This window comes from Leptinotarsa decemlineata, unplaced genomic scaffold, assembly GCF_025532065.1.
Source record: "Leptinotarsa decemlineata unplaced genomic scaffold, Ldec_3_MD MMD2_tig00000232_RagTag_RagTag, whole genome shotgun sequence".
Lineage (NCBI taxonomy): Eukaryota > Metazoa > Arthropoda > Insecta > Coleoptera > Chrysomelidae > Leptinotarsa > Leptinotarsa decemlineata.
In genome coordinates, this window is record NW_027412546.1 from 892,789 (window position 1) to 916,292 (window position 23,504).

The 23,504-nt window shown below is 35.4% G+C and overlaps 1 protein-coding gene across 2 annotated transcripts in view; it reads left to right on the forward strand.

The window, feature by feature from the left end:
• The window catches only part of chinmo (Chronologically inappropriate morphogenesis), a 116,090-nt gene that overhangs the window by 49,256 nt on the left and 43,330 nt on the right, over positions 1 to 23,504 (forward strand). Inside the window, exon 1 of one of the 2 annotated variants that reach the window (XM_023159353.2) lies at positions 7,012 to 7,272. The exons of the other annotated variant lie outside the window; for it this stretch is intronic. Coding sequence (XP_023015121.1) covers positions 7,260 to 7,272 — 13 coding nt within the window. The 5' untranslated portion in view covers positions 7,012 to 7,259. Of the gene's footprint in view, positions 1 to 7,011; positions 7,273 to 23,504 lie in introns of those variants that run through there. 2 annotated transcript variants of the gene reach the window in all.

The window sequence follows — 23,504 nt, forward strand, 5'->3', positions numbered from 1 at the left end:
ATATTCAATGAAACTGGTGCAGTATTAAAAATGATGTTAAAAAGTAATCCTGTACAAAGACGAAACAGGAATGACAGGAATGATCAAATCATGTTAGATTATTTCGGAAATAATCCCAATGCCAGTATAAGGAATGCCACTTTAGATTTGAATATTCCACGAGAAACTATTCGGAGATGTCTCAAGGCGAAGAATATTAACCTTTCAAGCCAAAATTTTTACACACACTTCAAGAAGGCGACGAAGCAAGACGCCTGGAATATTGTTTATGGGCCCAAGGGGAATATTTAAACAATAGAAATTTCCTAAAAAATATTTTATATACCGACGAAGCCACTTTCACTACAAATGGAGTAGTGTCATCACAGAATTGTCGCTATTGGGCAGCGGATAATCCTAACTGGGTGATAGACTGTAAAAGCCAGTATTCCCAAAAAATCAACGTCTAGTGTGGGATATTGAACGAACGAATTATTGATCCTTTTTTTTTTGAGGAAAACATTAATGCACAGAGGTTTCTAGAATTTTTAAACACAGAGTTTTGGGATGCTATTCACGAGCTGCCAATCAATGAACGATCAAATTTAATTGTCCAGTTAGATGGGTGTTCAGTTCATTATGCCAGAGCTGTGAGGCAATGGCTTAACGAACATTTTCCAAACCGATGGATAGGCCGTGGTATTCCGTTTATAGAGTGGCCACCCAGATCTCCAGACCTCACAGTTTTGGACTTTTTTCTCTGATGACTTCTCACACAAAAGGTTTACAAAAACCGTTCAAGAGATAGAAATGAACTTTGTGCAAGAATTCGACAGGTATGTGCAGATATTAGCCCTCAAGAACTAAGGAACGTAATCAGAAACATTCGTAAGCGCTACGACACATGTATCGAAATACGTGGTGGATTCGTAGAGGCTACTAGAATATCAGTTAGAATTAATTGTTGCACTGAATCGAAACATTTCAATAATTAGTTATTAGTTACGTTTATTAAAATTTTTCGCTTCATTGTTAGTCGAATTGTGTGAATGTAATTCCGTTATTTTCATCAAAAATATTTACGCTATTTGTTTTTTTTTTCATCTGGCGGCACTTTGTTGTTGAAATCATAAAAAAAATTATATATTGTGACTGTTAGCTGTGTGAGTTTTCGAATTTTTGAGTTGTCATAACTTTTTTAATAATGAATATTTTTTCATGAAATTTTGGTCACACCTATTTAGAGGCACTCTGAATCCAGTGGCGTAGTGATTTTTTCAATAAAAAAATCGCTAATAAAAAATTCCGATTCTCGCCTAAGAAAAAATATCGTAGTATGCCCTGAAACTTCAATAAACATTTCAAATTTTGTCCCAAGGTAGACCTTTTAGTACTTGACATTTCAAAAAAGAAATTATTAAAATCGGTTTACAACTTCAAATTTTAGGGTATTTTCGTGTTTCAAGTTTACTCTGCTTCTTCATGGAAAAAATTAACGTTCAAGCGAAGCACCGATTGGACGTCCAAATGAGGTAGTAACACCAGAAAACATAAAAATACCACAAAATCGTTTTGAATGATCGAAAAGTGAACTTAAGTAAGTTAGCTGACATTGTAGAGACATCAAAAGAACATGTTGGCTTTATATTACGTGAGAATTTGACTGAGCACTGTTGACTAAAAACAAGAAACTCTTGAAGATTCTTAGCAGTGTTTGCCATGTTTAAATATAACAAACTGGATTTTTATGCGTCGATATGTAACAATGGAAGAAACATGGATCCATCACTTCATTATGGAATCAAAACCAAAGTCATCTGAATGGATAGCAACTGGTTACTCTCGTCCAAGCCGTCCACAAATCAATCAAAACAATGGCTACTACATGAATTGAACTTTGAATAGCTTTCACATCCACCGTATCCGCCAGATTTGGCTCCCAGCGACTACTGGCGGTTCGCAGACCTAAAAAAATGCTCATCGGTAAGAAAATTCGCTCGAAGGAAGATGTTATTGCTGAAATTGAGGCCTATTTTGAGGCAAAGATGAATCGTTCTACAAAATTGGTATAGAAATGTTAGTCCGGATGGAGATTACGTTGATGAGTAAAACAAATTTGTAAAAAAATGTGTTTTCTCTCTTAGGCCCGCTACTTTTCTGCCCGGGTGTTAAAACAACCAATGCAAAATATTCACGACAAGATTGTTTACCAGAATATTTAAAGACACACTTTACAATTTTTAAAATCCGATATTGTGTTGATAAGCATAATAAGCAAGGTCGGTTTATCATCGAGATTGATAATTGATTGCACGTGTACTCTTACAACTTGAAAACAATGTAATAATAGAACGAAATTGTATCTAGAATAGCATCTTAATTTTGTGATAAACGATAAACAGACAGTTTTTGCTCGATGACTGCTAAAAACTTCTAAATTTATTTTAGAGTTAACTCAATTTTTATTGCATTGATGACACGGTGTTTCCAAATTTCATTTCAGAAATATCTAATAATAATAATAATAGTGTGTGAATGTACCGCCGTGACACCTCTGGAACTAATAATAAACAAACCGAGTTTCATTACAATAGGTAGAAAGACTGAGTAATAAATAAAAAAAATATTTTAGATACTTAAATTCTCATTTCAACTGTTAAAGAGTGATTGAAATAATTTAAACTCAAAGAACAAATTATTTGTTGAGTATCAAGATTCAAAGTTGAGTATTCAGATTCAAAAGTTACTCACTTCAAAAATTTTAGTATCAGTATTTCACACACAAGAGTAGGTACATGAAACTATCCAAAAATTGAAACCTTTCAAACATTTCTCGGTACTTGGTAGACAATAGAAATGATTTTCAAAAATTCAACTGAATTTTGGTGAAGGAGCTAGGACTCTGGGACCACTTGAAGTTTGGGGCTAAAATCTCCGGAATAAAACTTCGCAAACCAACGGCAAACAGTGCGTTCATTAACACAAGCATTGCCAAAGTTATTTGTCATTTATTCACTATGTTTCGACAAATCACCATGAACACTTTATGGTCGCCATAATCGTCCTACCGAGATGACTATTCACATGGCCACTGTCTCTGAGAGTGTGCAGAACAATACAAAGCAGTCGATCTCGCTCCACATGAGATCCAAGAGCGTCCAATGCATCCCAAAAAAAGTTACTGTTTGATGTGGATTTTTGCTGGCGGCGACTTCGGGTCCAAATTCCTTTTATAACGACATTGGCCAGGCCATCACTGTCAACGGCGAGCACTATAGGTCGATGATTACCAACTTCTTTTGAACTGAATTGGATGATCTTCACACTAACAAGTGATTCGTGCCACACAGCTCATGCCACATATTGGATATTCTGCAGGAGCGATTTTTGGGCATGGTCATCTCATGTGGCCGCCGAGAGCATTCGATTTGACCCCGTTAGACTTTTTCTTGTGGGGTTTTCTTAAGTCGCAGGTGTATGGGAATAGACACACACCATAGCGGTCTTCAAAATCAACATAACCTATGCCATCGGTCAAATTCAGCCTGATTTATGCGCTGAGTCATGGAAAATTGGAAGTTTCGGAGTATTCACTTTGTTTTATTTAAATTTGAAGATAGGAAGTGTTTATTGAAAGAACGCGAGCTGGGGTTACTTTGGCGTTTACTCTCTTGGGTCATATGGTCAGCTTGAATTCACCTTCGCTGTATCCATTTTCTTCGAAGGCATTTTTCAGGTGTTTGAGATCCGCAGGAAGATTATCCGGTTCACAAAAACGTCATACTCTCTCAATCAACGTTTCAATTCCTCCTCTTCTTTGTTGTGGCTAGTGGTTAGAGAAAAAAAATCTAACCACTTGACTAAAAACCTACCAAAAAATACGGAAAGTAGCTGTCCGGCCATGAAAGTTTACATTCTTCAATTATTATTATATACCACAAACTATATTAAAAATAATATTGAATGCTATGAAACTTATGAAGATATTCATGAATATAATACAAGGCATAAAACCAGAAAAGGTAAACCAAAAAGAAGGATTCAAAAAAACACCAAAATTGATAAGATCCTAATTAAAATGTCTCTTATCTAATAACTGTATTTACAACTTCCAAGAATTTATTCAGTTGATCGCTGAAAATCGGCAATTGTCATCAACAATTTTGCCAAAATATTTGAACACGCTTATTGAAAAACAGGCTGCTTGATTTTTTTCAACATGCACAAAATTATAACTGACGGGAAGTACGGTTTCATTAAACAATCTAGTACTAAAAATGCCATAGCTGATTTCCTCGAAAAGACAATGCGAATCATCAAAATGTCTGGCTATTTTCCTTGACCTTGCTAAGGCCTTTGATACGGTCTCACATAATATCCTTCTAAAAAAATTAGAATACTATCAGGTCCAATGCGAGGTACCGCATTGGACCTGATGCTGAACTACTTGAAATACAGAACACAAAAATTAAAGATTGGAAGAGAAGTAAGCTCAGAATTGACTGTCAAAATGGGTGTACCACAAGGGAATATTCTGGGGCCACTTTTTTTTGTTTATATGAATAATATAGTTCAAATACGAGACTTGTCGTCCAACATAATATGCTACGCCGATGACACAGTTCTGATATTCACAGGAACAAGCTGGGAAGAAATAAAATCAACCGCAGAAGCAGATCTAAGAAATTTGCAAATTTGGCTGGACAATAACCTACTCACCCTAAACGTCTCTAAAACTAAATTCATACCTTTTACACCTACGGTTAATACACAACCCACTACAGATTATTCTATAAACCTTCACAAAACAACTTGCACGGATACAAATACATGTACCTGCCCAGAAATAGATCGAGTATCATCAATAAAATACCTAGGAGTGACTCTGGATCAGCACATTCGCTGGACCGAGCACATCTCGAATTTAAATAAACGACAGAGAGCATTACTGCACAGATTTTACACTTTATGAGATATCCTCTCAAGCAAAAACCTACTAATGCTTCATACTTCCCTAGTAGAATTAATTCTAAGATACAGTATTATAATATAGGGAGGAGCCTTCGTTAACAACTTATGTCCTCTACATATTATACAAAATTCCATCATAAAAATCATATTTAGAAAAAAGAAACAGTATTTCACAAATTTACTATATGAAGAAACAAAAATCCTACCAATCAGTCTTTTGTATGTTCATCAATGTATATTTTGAGTTCACACAACTAAATACTCACTTTGAAGCAGATCTGTCCAACCAACCAGACAAACTAGTAATGAAGAATTAGCAATACATACATTTAGAAAAGCTATACCCCAAAGAACGTTTCTATTAATGAAATACCAGTATATTTAAAAAAAAATTACAAAGTACGAAATTTTAAAACTGAAATAAAGAAGTATATCCTGAAAAACAAGGAAACTTTCTATAAAATACAACGATAGTGAATGAACCCTCCTTTTCTTGCTATCCCTGTCCTCTACAAATCGTTGAATGTCTTTCAGAATTTTTGTAAAAATCTGTTTAAAATCTGTTTTTCCGTTAATCAGCTGCCGCCCCCATACGAACGACAACTCTCAGAAGTTGAGAAACTTGTGCGAGCCAAGGACTAACGAGGTCTTACCTTTCAACGTGTGATTCCTAATACGTGCACACATTAAATATACTGGTGTTTTGAAGTTATGCTTTACATAAGAGTTAATTACCTTCCTTTTTTTTATCTTGTAAATCTTTGCCGGCCAAAATTTTTAAGATAATTTTATGTACAATACTAATAGTTTTGTTTTGGAGAAGCCTTGGATAAAACACACACACACACACACACACACACACACACACAGGCAATTATACCTAGGTATGTTTTACTTAGAGAGCAAATCTAACCCCATTTTGTAAAAACATTGTAATATTTTTTTTTGTTCATGCAATACTTGATTGAACTTGAAAACTTGATTCATGGATAATCACAGTAATTGAATATACTTATTGCTACATTATAAATTCATACATTTATTTATATTTCATTCATTTGACATTCTATACATTTTACATTATATGAATTTTTAAATTTTTTACTTCATACTTTATATGCTTTATACATTTACGTTTTTTTTTAATATATATCTCATACGTTTTACATTTTTTCTATAGTTTTTGGATTAAGGTTTAGATGTATCAGTAGGAGCTTTGATGAAAAAGTGATTGAAAAGAAAAGCTACTACTGCTGCATTAGGAAATTAGAGAAAACGAAATATTTCCCACTAACCCACTCACAGATATTGAAAAAAGAATTGCTCACCCAGACCTGAAACCGTTTTACAAACAAATCCTTACTAACGTGTGGCAACAGCAATGGAATGGCTCCAACTCTAAGTTATCAACAATCAAACCATTGGTCTTACCCTGGAAATCACTTCCAAAAACGAGAAAATTGCAAGTGCGCATCTTACTCCAACGAGAGAGTCGAGTACGACATCCCCCCTTCAATTGAAGCAGCGTTAGGACAAAATTGTAACTATGAAAAACTAATTGCCTTTCTAAGACGTATAAAGCTGCTGCACCGTATATGAAAATTTATTGTAAGAAATCAATGTACTATGAAATTTGAATTGTCGCTAATAACCCTCGAGGTTGATGCGACATTAAATAAATGTAATTAAAAAAAAAAAAAAAAATATTTCCGTTTCCTCCGATACGTAGGGAACTTCTGAAGCTATCCTTGTAAAACCTGAACCGCTCGAGATTTCTCCCAGTTTTTCCCGAGATATTTCGGCGCGGGCCGAGCCCAACTAGAGAATTGTTGACCCCCCCGCACGTCCATGGCGCTCATCCGCGGCAGGCAGGCAGGCAACCGCAGCACGCACTTTTATCTATGGCATTAGAACCCGGAGTAGGCAACGCCGCCTTTGCATAACCTTGTAAAGTTGATATGCTGTTCGCGGACGTGCACCGCGCTGGACTTACGTAATAATCCCATGCGAATGTCGATTCTCCCCCGGGCCCCGCGTCCCCCGCTTCACTTGGCCCCCCTCTCCGAAATTTCGGCAAGTTGAAGTTCGGCGAAACATTTTTTCCTGGTTAACAACACAATTAGATAGGCTGCAAACAATATCTATTGCATTGGAAATTGTGCGTGTCTCTCTCTCTTTCTCTCTTTATTTTTTCTTTGCTCGAGTGAGAAATTGACCTTTTTGGGGATGACCTGCCTTCGGATCGAAGGGGCGGCGTGAGGAGCGGTCGGGAGGTGCGTGTCTGGGGGCGGTCGGCTTTTTATACAGCGATGGAAATGCCAGGTAGGTGCCAATTATATCCAGTAATGTTTATTGTGCTACGCTATCAGGGATTACGGTATCGATTCACGAGTTTCTCGACGTTTTCTTTGGCACTTCCCTTCATGTAACGGGTGTGCGCGAAAAAACGTCTAAAAAAGTGGACTGAAACGTTCGGATCTACTGGAAGAGATTCAAAATAGTCAATATTTCCTCCAAAGCCCGCAGGATTATTTGTATGACTCAAACTGATGGTGATCTTCAAGCTACTGGACGCGGTAATCATATCTTTGAGAACAAGCACACGTGGATTTCAGTCTAGTAGTCCAAATAACATCCCTGCGGCATAGCTTTTTGCCTTTGCCTTTGATGGAGACAATTGTGCCATCTGAGACGTAAAAGTCTTCAACATCATTCCACTTAGGATATGAAAAGGTGCATGCCTCAAATATTGGAAATCTTCAGAAACATATTCATGAAATTCGTGAGATCACACATTTTTGGGTTTTATCAAGAAAGGAAAATCATTTACTTTCAAAGTGAAAATCTTACAGTATACTGTATTAAGTTTTAGTTTTCTTCTAAATATCTGGATAACACTGCATCCTCATTGCGTTTTACCTCACATTTTCATGACATCCCTTCTAAACAATCTTGTTTCCTGTACTATAAGCACTTCCTATCATTAAATTTAAATAAAACAAAGTGTATATGACATATCATCCAATTTTTTTATCGTTTGAAAGACTTATTGATGCGTAAATGGATACAGATCTGCTCCATTTGTGGTAACCTCGGGAGTCCCTCAAAGTTCTCATCTGGGTCCGTTAATGTTTCTAATATTTATAAACGATTTGAAAGACTGCTTCAAGCGTCCAATTGAATTTTTTTTCTGGTCAAATATTCTACATTGGTAACTCTCTCAAACGATATATCTGAAATCTACCTGTGATATACAGGGTATGAAAAACCGCTTGCCACATATTGTAAATGAAAATTCGCAGAATCTTCCTTATTTTAAAGCATTCTTCAGAAAAGTAACGACGAGTAGTGGTTGCTCAAAGATTCAGGAAGACCTTAATGCGATGGTTTGTTTCTTTTCTGATTGAAACTAGTTACCTGCAGTGAAAGCTGTAGATTTGGACCTTTAGTGGTCAGAGACAAGCACAGTTTAAGTTTTTTGTTGATTTTATAGATAAGAGGAGGTATATATGCTAGCATAGCCTTGTATAAGGATTTTTTAGCTTTTCTAACCCGTTTTGTTTTTGCATCACTATTTTTATCATCGGATATTTGGATTTTTAACATTTACTTATACGTTAGAGCATGATATCGTTCATATTTGTGTTGAAAGTGGCTTATTTTCGCCTTAGATTGTATTATTGAGACTTAGAATGTACTTGGATCTGCCAGAATCATTTTTCAAGAACAGTCGACAAAAAATTGGTTATGTTTGTAAGTGCGATATAAAATTAAGGTTTGTTTACTTTTTATGTCTTATTTTTCGGGACTTAAACCTCTTAAATATCTCCTAGTTGTCATTTTATTCCATATTATTGGTCAAAGTTATTTTTGGAAAAATATTTTGTAATGTTTATTCACTTTTGCTTTAATTTATGAGAATTGATGAGAATATCGTTATTCGTTGAAAAACATTGCGTCATTAGAAAAATCCACTTTTGCTTTGAGTCATTTTTTTAATCTGTGATTTTTATGTCTCGATTTGGAAATAGAAAATGTTTTGAGCTTAGTTTGTCCTAAAAATTTCGTACATGAATTCTATGAAACGTTAAAAAAGTTGAGAGTTCAGGCTAGGAAATTTATTTTGTTGAAATAACGACTAAATGAAGAAGAACGAAAATACTGATGATGATGGGTAGCGAAACGCACGGAGAAAAACTGGTGTGGGCAAAGTGAAAAACTCAATTCACTCAATTAGAAGTTCCAATTGTACCTACCAAATTGTTGATATTTTAAACTGTATGACCCTAAAACACTCTTTTAAAGTTAGTAATTTCATATTTATCAATACTAGCGAATGTTACCATATTTTATATATTCAAAGAATAATTCTCCCATGGATGGTGTAAATCAAAACAAGTTTTATGTGCACACCTTTATCGTAGTAGTTGACATTGATCTTTTGGATTATTTTCATTCAATTAAAATTTATAGTTCTAAGGAAGAGAAATATCATTTGAGGCGTTCCTTTTTTCAATTCTTCAGATATTCGTGTGATTAAGTAGTACTCGTATAATTATCAGGAATATTTTTGGAACTTTGTCCACTATCTGGGTTTAACAGTTGATGTTTTTTACTCAGCTTTTATCTGGTAGCGGTTTTGCACTTTAAAAACTTTGAAACGAATGTTATCATTTGTTTTCATTACACCAAATCGAATCTAGAAGGCATTGACACCATTAATTCATTTTTGATAAATCATATACGCAATAGCATTTGTGGTGGTAGGTTATAAAATATGAATGTTTTATTATGTATTCAAAATATTTGAATTTTGCAGTGGTTTTAGGCAAAAAATAACATCAGTAAGTTACATCGCTTAACCTAACCTAACTTACAGTGTTGATATGTACACAATGTACACATAGCCAATTAACTAGTAGACTAGTAATTATTTAATATTTGGAGTCGATTTCAACATAGACTTTTAAGATATTTGTTTTTCTGTTTCTCGCTTGTTACCGAAAGTAATCTCTGTAACTAAAATCTGTTGCAAACAATTTCAAACCGTATCTCCAAAATTTTTTCTCATTCATCAGTAAATAATAATATAACGGAACAATTATGACAATATTCGGATGCAGATATGAAATAGAATAGAAAAAATATTTTAAATTCACAGTTTTTGTATAAATAAAAACACTAAAATATATTAGTGCAATTAATAGTCACTGAATAAAATACACTAAATATAAAATGAACACAATAGACATCTGAAAGTACAATTTTTGTATGAATGAAAGTATTCAACATTTCTATAATTTTACGTACTTTACTTTCTATTTCTGTAAAGAACATTTCCAAATGTTTTTTTGAATTTTTTGAGGGTTCAATTTTCAAAATATCCGGCAGCAGTTAAACAATTTCGGGTGCCTGAACAAAGATATTTTTAACAAAATACCTGGTTTCAGGCTCTGTTAAATTCACATCATCGGCGAATAAACTGAATAAGCTAGAATTTTTTCATTTATCATTCTTTCGAAAGCTAGCTGGACTTAGTACGCACAACTTTTTTAGTTCCACTACAACTTGGCTTGGTCAGGTTTTATTTATTTATTTATTTATTCAAAATTTGTGATACAAACAGGTAAATACCCATAGAAGCATCCACTGATAGCAGTGGTTACAGAGATACACGGTGTCAACAGATACAAGAAAAATTAAAAATTAATGAATCAATAAATTTCGTACTTACTAAGCAATTATTTTTGCTATGTGTTGAATATTCTTTTCATCGTTATTTTAAAGGAATTCAACGTAATAGAGAAATAAACATTTACATTACTACAATATTTGTTGAAAGAAATCACACATTCTAGAAATTGGGGAGTTTTTGCCCAAATTTGTGCTGAAATTCGGACTGGCAAGTAATTTTCTGTTTCTAGTGTTCCTATGAGGAACGTGATAAAAAATCATTGATACTAGATTGGGTGAGTCATAACAGTTTGTTATAATTTTATAAATAAAAACTAAGTCGGTTATTATCCTTCGTTGTTCTAGAAGCTGTATTTTGTAGTGAGATCGAATTTCGCTAATGGCAAGTGTTACATAAAGTCTTCGTTATTTTGAAATGCAAGAACCTTACAAATCTGTTCTGGAGTCTTTCTAATCGTAATTTATGTGTATCATAATGTGGGCTCCAAATGGCACTTCCGAAATTAAGTTTACTATAAACAAATGCATAGTAACGTATTCCAAAAACACTTTATTGTGATATTTTCACTAAATTGTTTTACAAAAACGCAACACGTGTTTCGCCATACAATGGCTTCATCTGGCGTGACTTGTGGCTCCTGTCCAAAACTGTATATTGGGCAAACAGGAAGAACATTTTTCCAACGAATTAAAGAACATAGGAGTAGTTTTGTAAATAGAAAGACCAATTCCACATTTGCAAACCATCTTTTAGGACACGAGTTCAATCATGAGTACGAGGTGTTACATTTAGAAGAGAAGAGTTTGAAACTTAATCATCTAGAATGTTTAGAAATCAATAGATTCAGGAATTCGGGTAATTTACTGAATGATCAATTAGAACTCAATAACTCTCCGTTACTGAATATATTTTTTCAAATGTGAAAATGGAACATAAGTGCAGGTAATTTAATTCGTTAGAAACTCAGGTAAAATATCAGCTACTTAAAATTCAGGTACTTCGTTTACAGGTACTTTGATTTCAGGTACTCCATAAACTATATATATATTTAGTATTGAATGTGTAGAATTAGTTGAAAGACACGCCAGATGAAGCCATTGTATGGCGAAACACGTGTTGCGTTTTTGTAAAACAATTTAGTGAAAATCTCACAATAAAGTGTTTTTGGAATACGTTAGTTATGGATTTTCATCAAGTATCGGCCGATTCCATCATATAAATGCATAGTAAATAGATTTGATTGCTGCCTCGTTGTTTGCATATTCTGCAGAAAAATCCGAGGGTTTTGCAGCAGGAATTTATTACATAATCCAAATGAGGATTGAAAGTCATTTTTGTATTAAAATAGATTCCAAGATCTTTAATTTGGTCTACTCTGTTAATAATATTATTGCCCAGGGAGTATTGGAAATGTATCGGTATGTTGGTATGTTGTTTCTGCAAAAAGATATACATGCCGATACTTGATTTCAAAGGAAATTTTCAAACTTTGGGGGTCTGGGGCGTCCGAAGAGGATTGGCAGTGGGTAAAGAAAGTGGTAGACTCTGAATTTCATAAGTTCGGACTTCCATTGTCTGATATTATATAAAATGATTCGAAATTCCTGAAAGAACTAATAAAAAAGAAGAATTGAAAATATTACCACAGTATGTTAAGTAAAACAGATAATTACAGCAAAACTGTGTGGCAAATCATCAACTCCGAAACAGGTCGAAAAAACAAAATCTTAAATGAACCGGAAAATCTAACAGCTAACCAGATGAATGACTTCTTCATCAATAACATAAACACAACTCTACTGCACTACCCCAAATTTGATGTTGACCCTATTGCTTTCATGAATAAAAAAATGAACACAAATAAGTCGATGTTCTTTAGGCCTGTAACGACAGATGAGGTGAGAATAATCATAACCAAGCTAAAAAATAAAAAAACGGAAGATATAAACAGTGTGAATGTTTTAGTCATAAAAAGTGCCATTGAATGTATAACTCAACCCTTAACAGATATTATCAATACCTGTCTGAGTGAAGGCTACTTCCCTCAGCAATTTAAAATTGGTAGAATCCTGCCAATTCATAAAAAAGGTGTTACATCTGAACCAAAAAATTTTCGACAGATAGCAATACTGCCAACTTTTTCAAAGATTTTCGAATACATAATTTACGAACAACTAGTAAAATACTTTGATATAAATAATCTTCTGAGTCTTCATCAATTTGGATCGGAAAGACGCCTTTGATAACCAAGAAAAATATGTGAGCGTTTTTACAGATCTTACTTCAGCATTCGACTCGGTAAATCACTTGATTTTATTGGCCAAATTAGATTTATACGAAGTGAGAGGTGTCTGCCTGGACATGATGAAGTCATACCTTAACGAAAGATATCAAATTGTTGATCTAGGAAATACCAAAAGTGAAAAAAGAAAAATATTAAGAGGAGTGCCACAAAGGTCAATACTGGGGCCACTTCTGTTTCTGATATATATCAACGACCTACCTCACGTGATGAACTCGTCAGGCATAGAAACTATATTGTATGCAGATGATGCAACCTTGGGCAAAAAATATATAAAATAGATGATCCTCATATGATGCATACTGACATATTAGAGAAAGCTCGATCATGGTTCACAGCATGGTTCAATGAACAAAAAACAGAAACTCTAACTTTTGAAACAATTTGCTTAAATCGAGATAACTAAAATTCTACCAAATTTTTGGGAGTACAAATAGATTCCAACCTGAAATGGATAGACCACATAAATAACATGTGTAGTAAACTTAGTAAGACGGTTTTTGCTATCAGAAGAATCAAAAAAATAGTAAATCAAAGTGCGGCACTTGCAACATATCATTCTCTATTTCATTCAGTCCTTAGGTATGGTATGATCAATTGGAATAATGCATCAAAGGTACATCTTAATAGAATATTTGTCATTCAAAAATCTGCAGTAAGAAGCATAATCTCAAAATAATGACCCTATATTCAGTTTTGTCTATGAAAATCTGCTTCTTGTTCAACAACACTTGTTGAATGAAGTTGTTCACAAGGATATAAATCAACATGATACAAGAAATAAATCAAATCTGCCGAATTTCGTAACTTGCCATTTAGAAGATTTAAAAACTTATTGAAGAAAATATTAACCAAACATCCTTTATATGAAATTGATCAATATTTCGAAGTTATCCAGGAAGAAAGAGACACTTTGTGGTCACATCCCAAACTTTTACTCAACTTTGAATATATATAATACGTTAGCTATGTGATTTATAATTTGTAAAAGCTCATGGCTTTACATTTTAGTCAAGTCTTATAAGATTGGAATTTTATCTTGTTAATTTGTATTTTTTTTTGTAAATCTAATTCATCTACAAGCATTTTTTAAAAACTATATTGACAAATCTTCCCTCTCAAACCTATTTTAGAAATTGTATTGACGTGTCTAAAAACTGTGTGTTTTTTGAGACTAATAAATATTATTATTATTATTATTATTATTATTATTTGTGGGTCACTCGAGTACTTTCACTTATTTCCGCTTTCGTTTTTCCGCTTCACCGGTTTAGTGAGGGATGACCGTTTGGCGGGAGTGGGGTTTCCATATGTTGCGTATCTTTGCGCTAGCTGGGCTGAATACATTGTTGGACAACATGTATGCGGTTTCTTTGAACTTCCTCCTAAACCAGTGTTCCTTCCTGTATATGATCTCAGCTTGGGACCACTCGATTTTATGTCGATGGGTCCAAATATGCTCTGCCATTCCTCATTTGCTGGTTTCCCCTCGCTGTGTGTGTTTCTTGTGCTCGGCAATGCGAACATTCAATGGCCTCTTAGTTTCACCAATATAGGATTTTCCCCACTCACAGGGTATCCGGTAAATGCAATTCTTGGAATCGCAGTCCGCGTTTGGTGGCCTGGTTTTCATGAGGCTGCTACGGATAGTGTTTCCGGGTATGAGGCAGGTTCTGATGTTGTACTTGGATCCAATTCTTCTTATCCTCTCCGATAAAACTCTGATGTAGGGAAGTGCAAGCACTGGTTGTGACGGCTTCTCTTCCTTGCGAGGCTCCTGCTGTCTTTTAGCGAAACTCTGTACCACCATTCCGTTCCGTTCCGTAGTTTCTTCTCGAGGCCTTCCTTCGCATTACAGAGCCCGAAAGCACGGTCTAATATAGTATTGATGATTCCTCTTTTAGTCGATTGATGGTGGTTGGATTCGTGGTTCGTTCAGATACTGTCCCATGTCAGTGATAGGCTCTGTTAATACATTTGCTTTGAATGTTGAAAATTTCGATTCTGCAGAGTGACACTGAAAACCTCGGCCACGAAAGCCTTCACCATTTTGTCTGCAGAGTTGTTCAGACGAAAAAAGTCTTTTTTGGAAATCTAAATAAATCTTGAAACCTTTTATTGTTTTGGTAGTAGTCGCGTGTACAGGTCTTCTTAAAATAAAGCGAGGAGTACGTTTACCATCCCAAATATTTAGATTGGTACGTCCGCGTGCAAAAAAATTTACGTTTCGAAACAGGAACCGAATTTTAGGCTCCGATTCGCTGATAGCGACTAATAATAGCACTCGAAAACGCAATAACATTATGCAATCATCTGAGAGGTTAACGTTACTGTTCAATGCCATCCGTTGAAACTGTAGTAACCTATTCCATGTGCCGCCTCCTACGATCGAGCTGAGTTTTGCAAGTTGCAAATTTTAATGGCAAATTAAGCGGCAGAAGTTCGTTGAACACTGCATGGTCATTCGGTGCGACACGTGTATCCTCAAGGCGGAATTTGGTTATGCAAAAAATACAACAAAAAGTTGGGAATATTATTGGCACAGCAGCGGCGCGACGGCGGTTTCTCCAAAGGGGTTATATTGGCCATTTTTTTGTAAACATGTCAACAGCGAGTTTTTTTAACAAATTAGGATAATTGAATCTATCCTCTGTACGTGAAAGTTTGTGAGGATGTATGTATGTATTTTTGTGGCTCTTTCACGATTGAAACTTTAAATAAATACAGCTTATACATCAGAATAACATATAAGCTACAATTTACAAAGGTTTTGTGTAATTCTAGTCATAATAGCGATAAGTTTTTTGGGAGAGGTTTTTGGCCTACTACTTCTTCATCTTGATACAAAAAATGTGGGAATCTTCCAAAGGAAGGAAGGAATCAATGTCATAAATTTCAGGCACAAACTAGAAGAAAAAACCCTCTCTAAACAGCTATTTTCATATAAAAAATAACCTTTATAGTGAAATTCATAGAATATACTGAATTAATTAGTTTTAATGAGTATCCACTGAGATATATCAGTTCAAAATGTACTCATAATAACGGAAAAAACTTTCGAAACAACCTAAATTCCTATATAGTGAAATATATAAAAAGAAATTGTAATTCTTCATTAATCTAAAGAGAAAAACAACGGTATAGGTATTTCCTCGTCCAATTCACAAAAACCTAATTACTAATATGTTTCAGATAGAATTTACGGCGAAACAGTTTGGAATGAATAATTTTGTTTTCAATTGACTAAAATTGGATTATTTTTGTGGCCCTGGACCCTGTACAAGGAATGTATTCAAATTGTGTTATCTATTCGACGTTATTTTTGTGACTGGTTATCGTTTGTGTTTGGAACTTAATTTCACACAAAATAAATTGCTAACTAGGGTAAAGTTATGAGAATAGTGGATATTAACAATTTTTTTATGTTTAAACAGTAATTTATTGTATGTCCACAGAATTTCCCTCAATGCATAAAAACGATAAAAGAGTTGAAGGCTAGGTGGCTTTTACAGTTTTACAGCGATTAAATGAAACTCACTCGAGGTATAGAATTCCATATGTGTGAAGCTAAATACAACGGTTTGAGATCAGGTAATCTAGCTGACCATTTCACTGAAACCCTTATACAACTTCTTCTACCCCTCTCAGAGTTGTAGGCTTTGTAAAGTAAACTTCAGAAAGGAATCTAACGGTGTGAGACCAGGGGATCTAGCTGGCAATTCCAGTGGATCACTTCTACAAATCTAGAAGAGTTGCGACAGAAAATTATTCGGGAATGCCGATTGTTGAAGCCAGGCATATTGAATAATGTAAGGAAAGCTTTCGAAAATCGACTTATTAGTTTATATGGAACTAGGTGGAGGTCATTTTGAGCCGTTATTCCGTTGATTTTGTTCCCATTGAGATTATTTGTTGTTGATTTCCTCAATAAAAGAAACGACAGCACATTTTCTGTTTCTTCTTGAATAATACGTCCAACATTTAAGTTCCCGATAACGAATGAACTAATTCGGAAAAAACGTACAACTGTAACAGAGGAACAAAAGACTTCATGCCATTTAAAAAAAAATGGAGGGTAGCTGCTGACCGCAAAGGGATGATGTTTTGTATTTGATTTTCATATCAAAACTAGTCCCCCTCAAAATTACAGCGCTCTTTGAAATTTTCGATCGCAGACCAGTTTCTAACTTAAAGGGGGGTCAAGCTTTTTTGGAACGCCCTATACAGGTTGTTCCTTAGACCCATTTTAAGGAAAAAACGTCCTATGAACGTATATCCTAAACGCCTTAACTTTTGAGATACAGGGTGGCAAAGTTTTCAAAAATAATCAGTTTTTTAATAATAACTGAGATAATTTTGTAGACATCTTTGGCATATTTGATACATATGTTCCATGCCTCAAGGCGCATTTTCTGATGTACAATTTTCTTAATTTTCTCTGCCAGTGGCGTACGTACGAGTATTGAAATGTATATTTTTGGCGAAAAAAATACTACGCCACTGCTTTATCTTGAATTAAAAATTATTTTTGAAATCTCCATACATTTTTGAGCACATTTAATTTGCTGGGTTTTCTTTGTCCGACGCATGGTTTTCGCTCAAAAAATTAAAAATCGCTTTACTTAAGGATAAATTCCTTAAAAATCTGATGCGGTATCGTGCATCGACTGAAAGCAAACTAAGAGATCAGATTTGTTGCAAAATAATTGAGGATCTAAAAGGTATTTGTTTGTTGTCAGATGCACTGTTCTCAATTAAAATTACGTCATAACGCAGCACCGCTTAATAATTTTTGAAAACATAAATTTAGTTATCCTGGAATAACTGACGTGTAGCAGAATTTATTTACTGCACCTCTTGGAAATATGGAGTTTGTCGATATGTGATTTCTTTTAAAGATTAAAAGCAGAAAAAACAGCGTACCCACCATAGCAATAAAAAACGAATTCTCTGTATGTACAAACGTCAGTAGCTAATATTGATGTTGGTTTAAAGTAAGGTGTTGGTGTTAAAAACTGTCACAGCGCGTTTTTATTGATTTTGAAGTGTTATTGAAGTTATTTTGGTAGTCCGCTGTTTTTCTGTAGTAAATATTGTAAATTATACGAATGCGGAAATGGCGCAAATGCCTTACGTATATGGCCTTGCCGATGGTAATGCAACAGAAGCCAGGCGCATTTATCAGGAAAGATATCCTAATCGTGCCTTACCAGATAGTCGAACCTTTTCAAATATTCATCGTCGACTTGGAGAAACTGGTAGTTTCAAGAAAGGGACTCCGGAAGGTAGACCTCGTGTAATAAGAACTCCTGAAATTGAGGAAGCGGTGCTGCAAGAAATTGAGGAACATCCTGAGACGAGTACGAGGAAGATCGCTAGAACTCTGGATATTTGTCATCAAATTGTTTGGCATATTTTGGTTGATTTTTTGTTATACCCATACCATATTTCAAGAGTGCAGGCATTACTCCCCAGAGATTTTCCACAGCGTGTGTACTTCAGTCAGTGGTATCTACAAAGTATTGCACTAAATCCGCAGTTTGAGACACAAATTTTGTTCACAGACGAAGCAACTTTTTCTCGGAGTACCATTCAAAATTTTCATAACAATCATGTGTGGGCTGAAGAAAATCCCCATGCAATAACCGAAACCCATTTCCAACACCAATTTTCGGTTAATATATGGGCAGGAATTATAGGTAATCATCTAATAGGCCCATTTTTTCTACCAGGACGCCTTGATGGTCTTTCTTATTTACACTTTCTCGAAGAAGACTTACCTGGGTTATTGGAAGATGTGCCACTTGCGTTAAGGAATCGAATATGGTACATGCACGATGGCGCCCCTGCTCATTTCAGTGTAATTGTCCGAAACCATTTAAATACAGTTTATCCTAATCGTTGGATAGGTCGCGGATGACCTCAGCAATGGCCAGCAAGATCCCCTGATCTCAACAGTTTAGATTTTTTTATGGGGTCACCTTAAAACTCTTGTGTATAAAACTCCCGTTAATACTTTAGAAGATTTAAGAGAGCGAATAGTTGCCTCGTGTGAAACTATACGAAATACGCCGGGAATATTTGAACGGGTGCGTAATTCCATGCGTAGAAGGGCGGAAGCATGCATACTAAGTGCAGGTGGCCACTTCCAACAATTTTTATAATGTTGGTATTATTACTAATTAACAAATTTGTGCTATTCGTTTAGACTTACTGTCACAAAATGAAATAAAACTCGTTTTTTGTGAAAAATTTATTTTTTTGCAGATTATGTTTTCAAATATTATTAGGGAATTGGTAATGCGTTATGAAGCAATTTTCAGATTCTCATTCATTTTAGAATTGATCTAATTTCTTAATTTGCTTTCTTTCTAATTTCGATTTTTATTTTTTTGAGTGAAAATCATGCGTCGGACAAAGAAATACCAGGAGATCAAATTTTCTCAAAAATAAATGAGGATTTTAAAAATGATTTTATTTTGAAAAGAAAGCATTGGCGTAGCATCCGTGAAGAGTAATGTAACTCCTCCTTTGCTTCCAATTCAAATTCCAATGATCATTAACAGATTCGCCATGAAGGGAAAAAGTCGGTTTCCCAATGACATACCTTCATGGTGTCTGTAGAAAAAGTTGAGATTCCCTCATTGAATTTGAAAAAGCAGTGAGAAATCTTTTGGTAGTAAAGGTCTATCATAACTCTGGAGAATATTGTTCATGCACAATAAAAGTATATTAACGTCATGAACTTCAAATGGACTGGACTTGATGAACCAATTCAAAATGAGCATAAATCAGTGATCATGACAAACACTGTCAAAGTCGATATTTTTAAGTTTATATTTTTTTAATCTTTACTAGATATATGGGAATGAAGCATATTTAGACTGTGATTCAGCATTGTGTTTGCTAAAGTTTGTGTTTGTAAGTTATTGTTTATGCTCATCAATTATAATCACATGGAGGAAGCAAATTCTTCTACGAAGTAAATTCCGTTGGAAATAGACACCTCTCCTTTTGGTATTCATGACATCATGTTCATTCGGAATCTTTTCTAATCTGCAGGACAATGCACCAAGAAGATGTTCAAGGTTGAACCGAGTGCAAATTCGTGCCAAGTTCCTGTACAAGTTTTTTCGGTGTTTGACTATGCTCTGGCCGGCAAATAGCAGTTTGAAGATTCAATTAGTGGTCGTTGTTTATTCTCCGACGAAACAATAGAATCTTTCAGTTGGATTGACGTCAGAATTAGTGATTAATTCGTATAATTTATTCCGTGTTGTGCACTTTGCTATTCGAGAAGACTGCTATTTATAACCTGTTCCATACCTCTGAGTTCATTCGTAACGTACGAGTACTGAAATGAATCAAGGGGACCAAATCAGGGCGCTGATGGTGGATGATGTGGATGTTACATCGTTTGCATAGTTTATGCAGTTATATAAGAAAGCCTGAGTATTCAAATAACCAGCCAAGGTTATAATAATGGAGTTTATAGAAAATAATAGACTGCAGTATGGACTTCAGGACAGAAAAGGTACAATAAATCATGAAGAGGTCACTGCAACAGTATTGAGCAATCGTGAACAACAAAATTCTATTGTAGATACTTAGACTGTAGCTCCAGGAAAGGTAGAATATTCCGAAACCAAGAACTCAGACCTAGAAAGTCTGAGTGGTGTCCCTCAGAGCCCACTGCTTGAACCAGTGTCATCTTTGCTGTAGTTTAATGATTTGGCCAATGTTACAACCGGGGTTCCTTCACAATCTTTCCAACTGATAAACTTCTAAAATCTACAAGTGTATACGATAAGGCTCGTCTGAAAGCAGCAATGATCAAGGAATCGGGTGCTTGGCTGAATGCTTTACCTGTTGCATCTCTTGGAACACTATTGGACGATGAATCTTTCAGAATAGCAGTAGGACTTAGGATGGGTTCATCTATTTGTGTTTCTCATACTTGTGTTTGCGGTAGTATTGTTGATGAGAAAGGTACACATGGTTTGAGTTGCAGGAGAAGTGCAGGGCGTATATCTCGACATCACCAGTGGACGACATATTGAAACGAGCTATGTTGTCAGCGGATGTTCCTGCGATTCTGGAACCCTTAGGTACCAGTCGAGATGATGGTAAACGACCAGATGGCATGTCCCTCATACCATGGAAATACGGTAAACCTGTGGTATGGGACTTTACTTGCGTTGACACGGTCGCGGCTTCCCATCTAGCCGAAAGTTCCAAGTCTGCTGGAACTGCAGCATTGTCTGGCGAGAAATTGAAAAGGAAAAAATACCAAAATCTTGGAAACAACTATCTGTTTCATCCAGTAGCGGTTGAAACTTTTGGTGTTTATGGCCCGGAGTTATTCGTTCATGAACTCGGAAGGAGAATAGGCCAAGCAACGAAAGATCACCGTTCTACCTCTTTTTTGATAGAAAGAATTAGTATTGCTATTCAACGTGGCAATGCTGCTTCAGTACTTGGAACTATTCCTTCTTCACATAATTTTGATGAGATCATGCATTGCCCTAATTTCAGTACGGAACTGAAACCTCTTCGAAACAAGCCAAAATATGTGGATATTTATCAGTCTCCTATCAAGGTTAATTCACAAGTGATTGATCCACCTTCTTCTTTTTCAGTGCGGTCAGTGGACTCAGGTCATTCTTGGCCCCAAAAAATGAGTTGCATTCCTCGTAGAACTGGTACCATTTCAGTGGAAGCGGTTCTTGAAGTAAGAGACGAATCGATCCCTCTACGAAACCCTTTTTCTTGCAGCTTGAGAAATGGTTCTTATGGAGATTCTGTGAAACGTGTTCTTCCTTACGAATCAGTAGAGAGTTGTCCTGAAAATCTAGAGAAGAAAATTGGATTGGATAATTTAAGAAACACTTGTTACATGAATAGCATTTTATAAGTGTTGTTCATGACGAAGAATTTCAAGAACGAAGTTTTAATGATGAACGAGAACGAGAATGTTTCCTGCTTATTCATCAAACTCAAACAACTGTTCATGCAGCTGCAGTTTCGTAAGAAGGTATCATCTTTCCCTCCAACCGATTTCCTGGAGTCTTTGAAGTCCACTAAATACTCGTTAGGACAACAAGAGGATTGTTCCGAATTCTTGGGGTTCTTGTTGAATACTATTCGTGAGCAAAACAATAGCAAAATCAATACTCCCAGCCGCTCTGGACTGAATGATTCCGTACAACCCGTCTCGTCTTGTGTTTGTAAATCTTTTGCTGGAAAAATCCTCACTTGTTTACTTTGTGGTAAATGTTCAAGAAGAACTGAAAACTTATGTGAATTTCTGGAACTTCATCTAGCTTTTCCTAATAAGACTAATTACCAGTCCGTGCAAAGCTTATTGTTAAATCATCTGAAAATGGAATTTTTAACAGGTGATGATCGACTGTATTGTCAAACATGCGCCAAACTAACTGACTGTTATAAGGAAACAAGTATAGCTGAGGCACCAGTCAATCTAATAATAACACTGATGATTTTCAAACAAGGCTCAATCTCTAACGGAAGCAAGAAACTCTTTGGAAGGTTCGAAATAGATGAACATTTTAACCTAGCAGACCACTGTTATAATATTCATGCAGTCATTGTTCACTGTGGTTCTGGCGTTGAATGTGGTCATTATTACGCCTTGGTCAAAGAAGAAACGTACTGGTTTAAGTTTGACGATAGTCGTGTCACGAAGTGTTCTAGTGATGCATTGAATTTATTGGAGCCTCTGGAGACACCCTACATTTTGTTTTATGAGAGAGAGGACATTGTTAGATCAAGATCTTCAGATGATGTGGTGCTGCAGGTTTTTCCGGGTTTTCCTGCAGCTGAAAAAGCAAATGCGCCACTGTTATCAATGAAGTCGCCCCGGAGCGCCAATTAATTTTTATTGTTGTATTTATTTTATTTTTATCGTTGTTTTAACACATTGTAATAAACGTTTCTAGTTTTAATCTTCCTCTTTGAAGATGATCACTTGGTGATCGAAACACGTGTCGAGGTGTTAAAAATAATGACTTGGTGTTGGGGAAAAAACTCCAGTAATATTCATTACTAGACCAAAGGTTCCAAACACCGGAAGGTGTTTTTGATCCATCTGTGAACCAACAACTATCTGCTCTCAATATCTCCTTCTCCCGGTGTCAACCAACAGCCCGTTACACTCTGCAGTCCATCTAGCCTCTATCTTCAAAAAATGTGGAGATCTAGAAGAATCTCCATTATCTCTTCGATAATAGTCTCGGAAAAAATGTTAGCATTGAACCAAAGCAAATTTGATTTCTATCCATTAAAAAAAAGCTGTCAGACAACCGGATAAGATTAGATTGATATCGGGTTTCGCCTGAAAAAATATTTGATTTGTTTCTGACTCAAATGTAAAGTTAATTCAACACATCAAGTTATCTAGAGATAAGAAGTGAATTTCAGGGTTTTCCTAGTCATACGATATTTTAATAAATATGTACGTTTCCCATTAAAAAATGTTTGGCTTTGTCTAGAATGGCAGATAAGAATTATTCGTCATTTTTCCCATCAAATTTATTT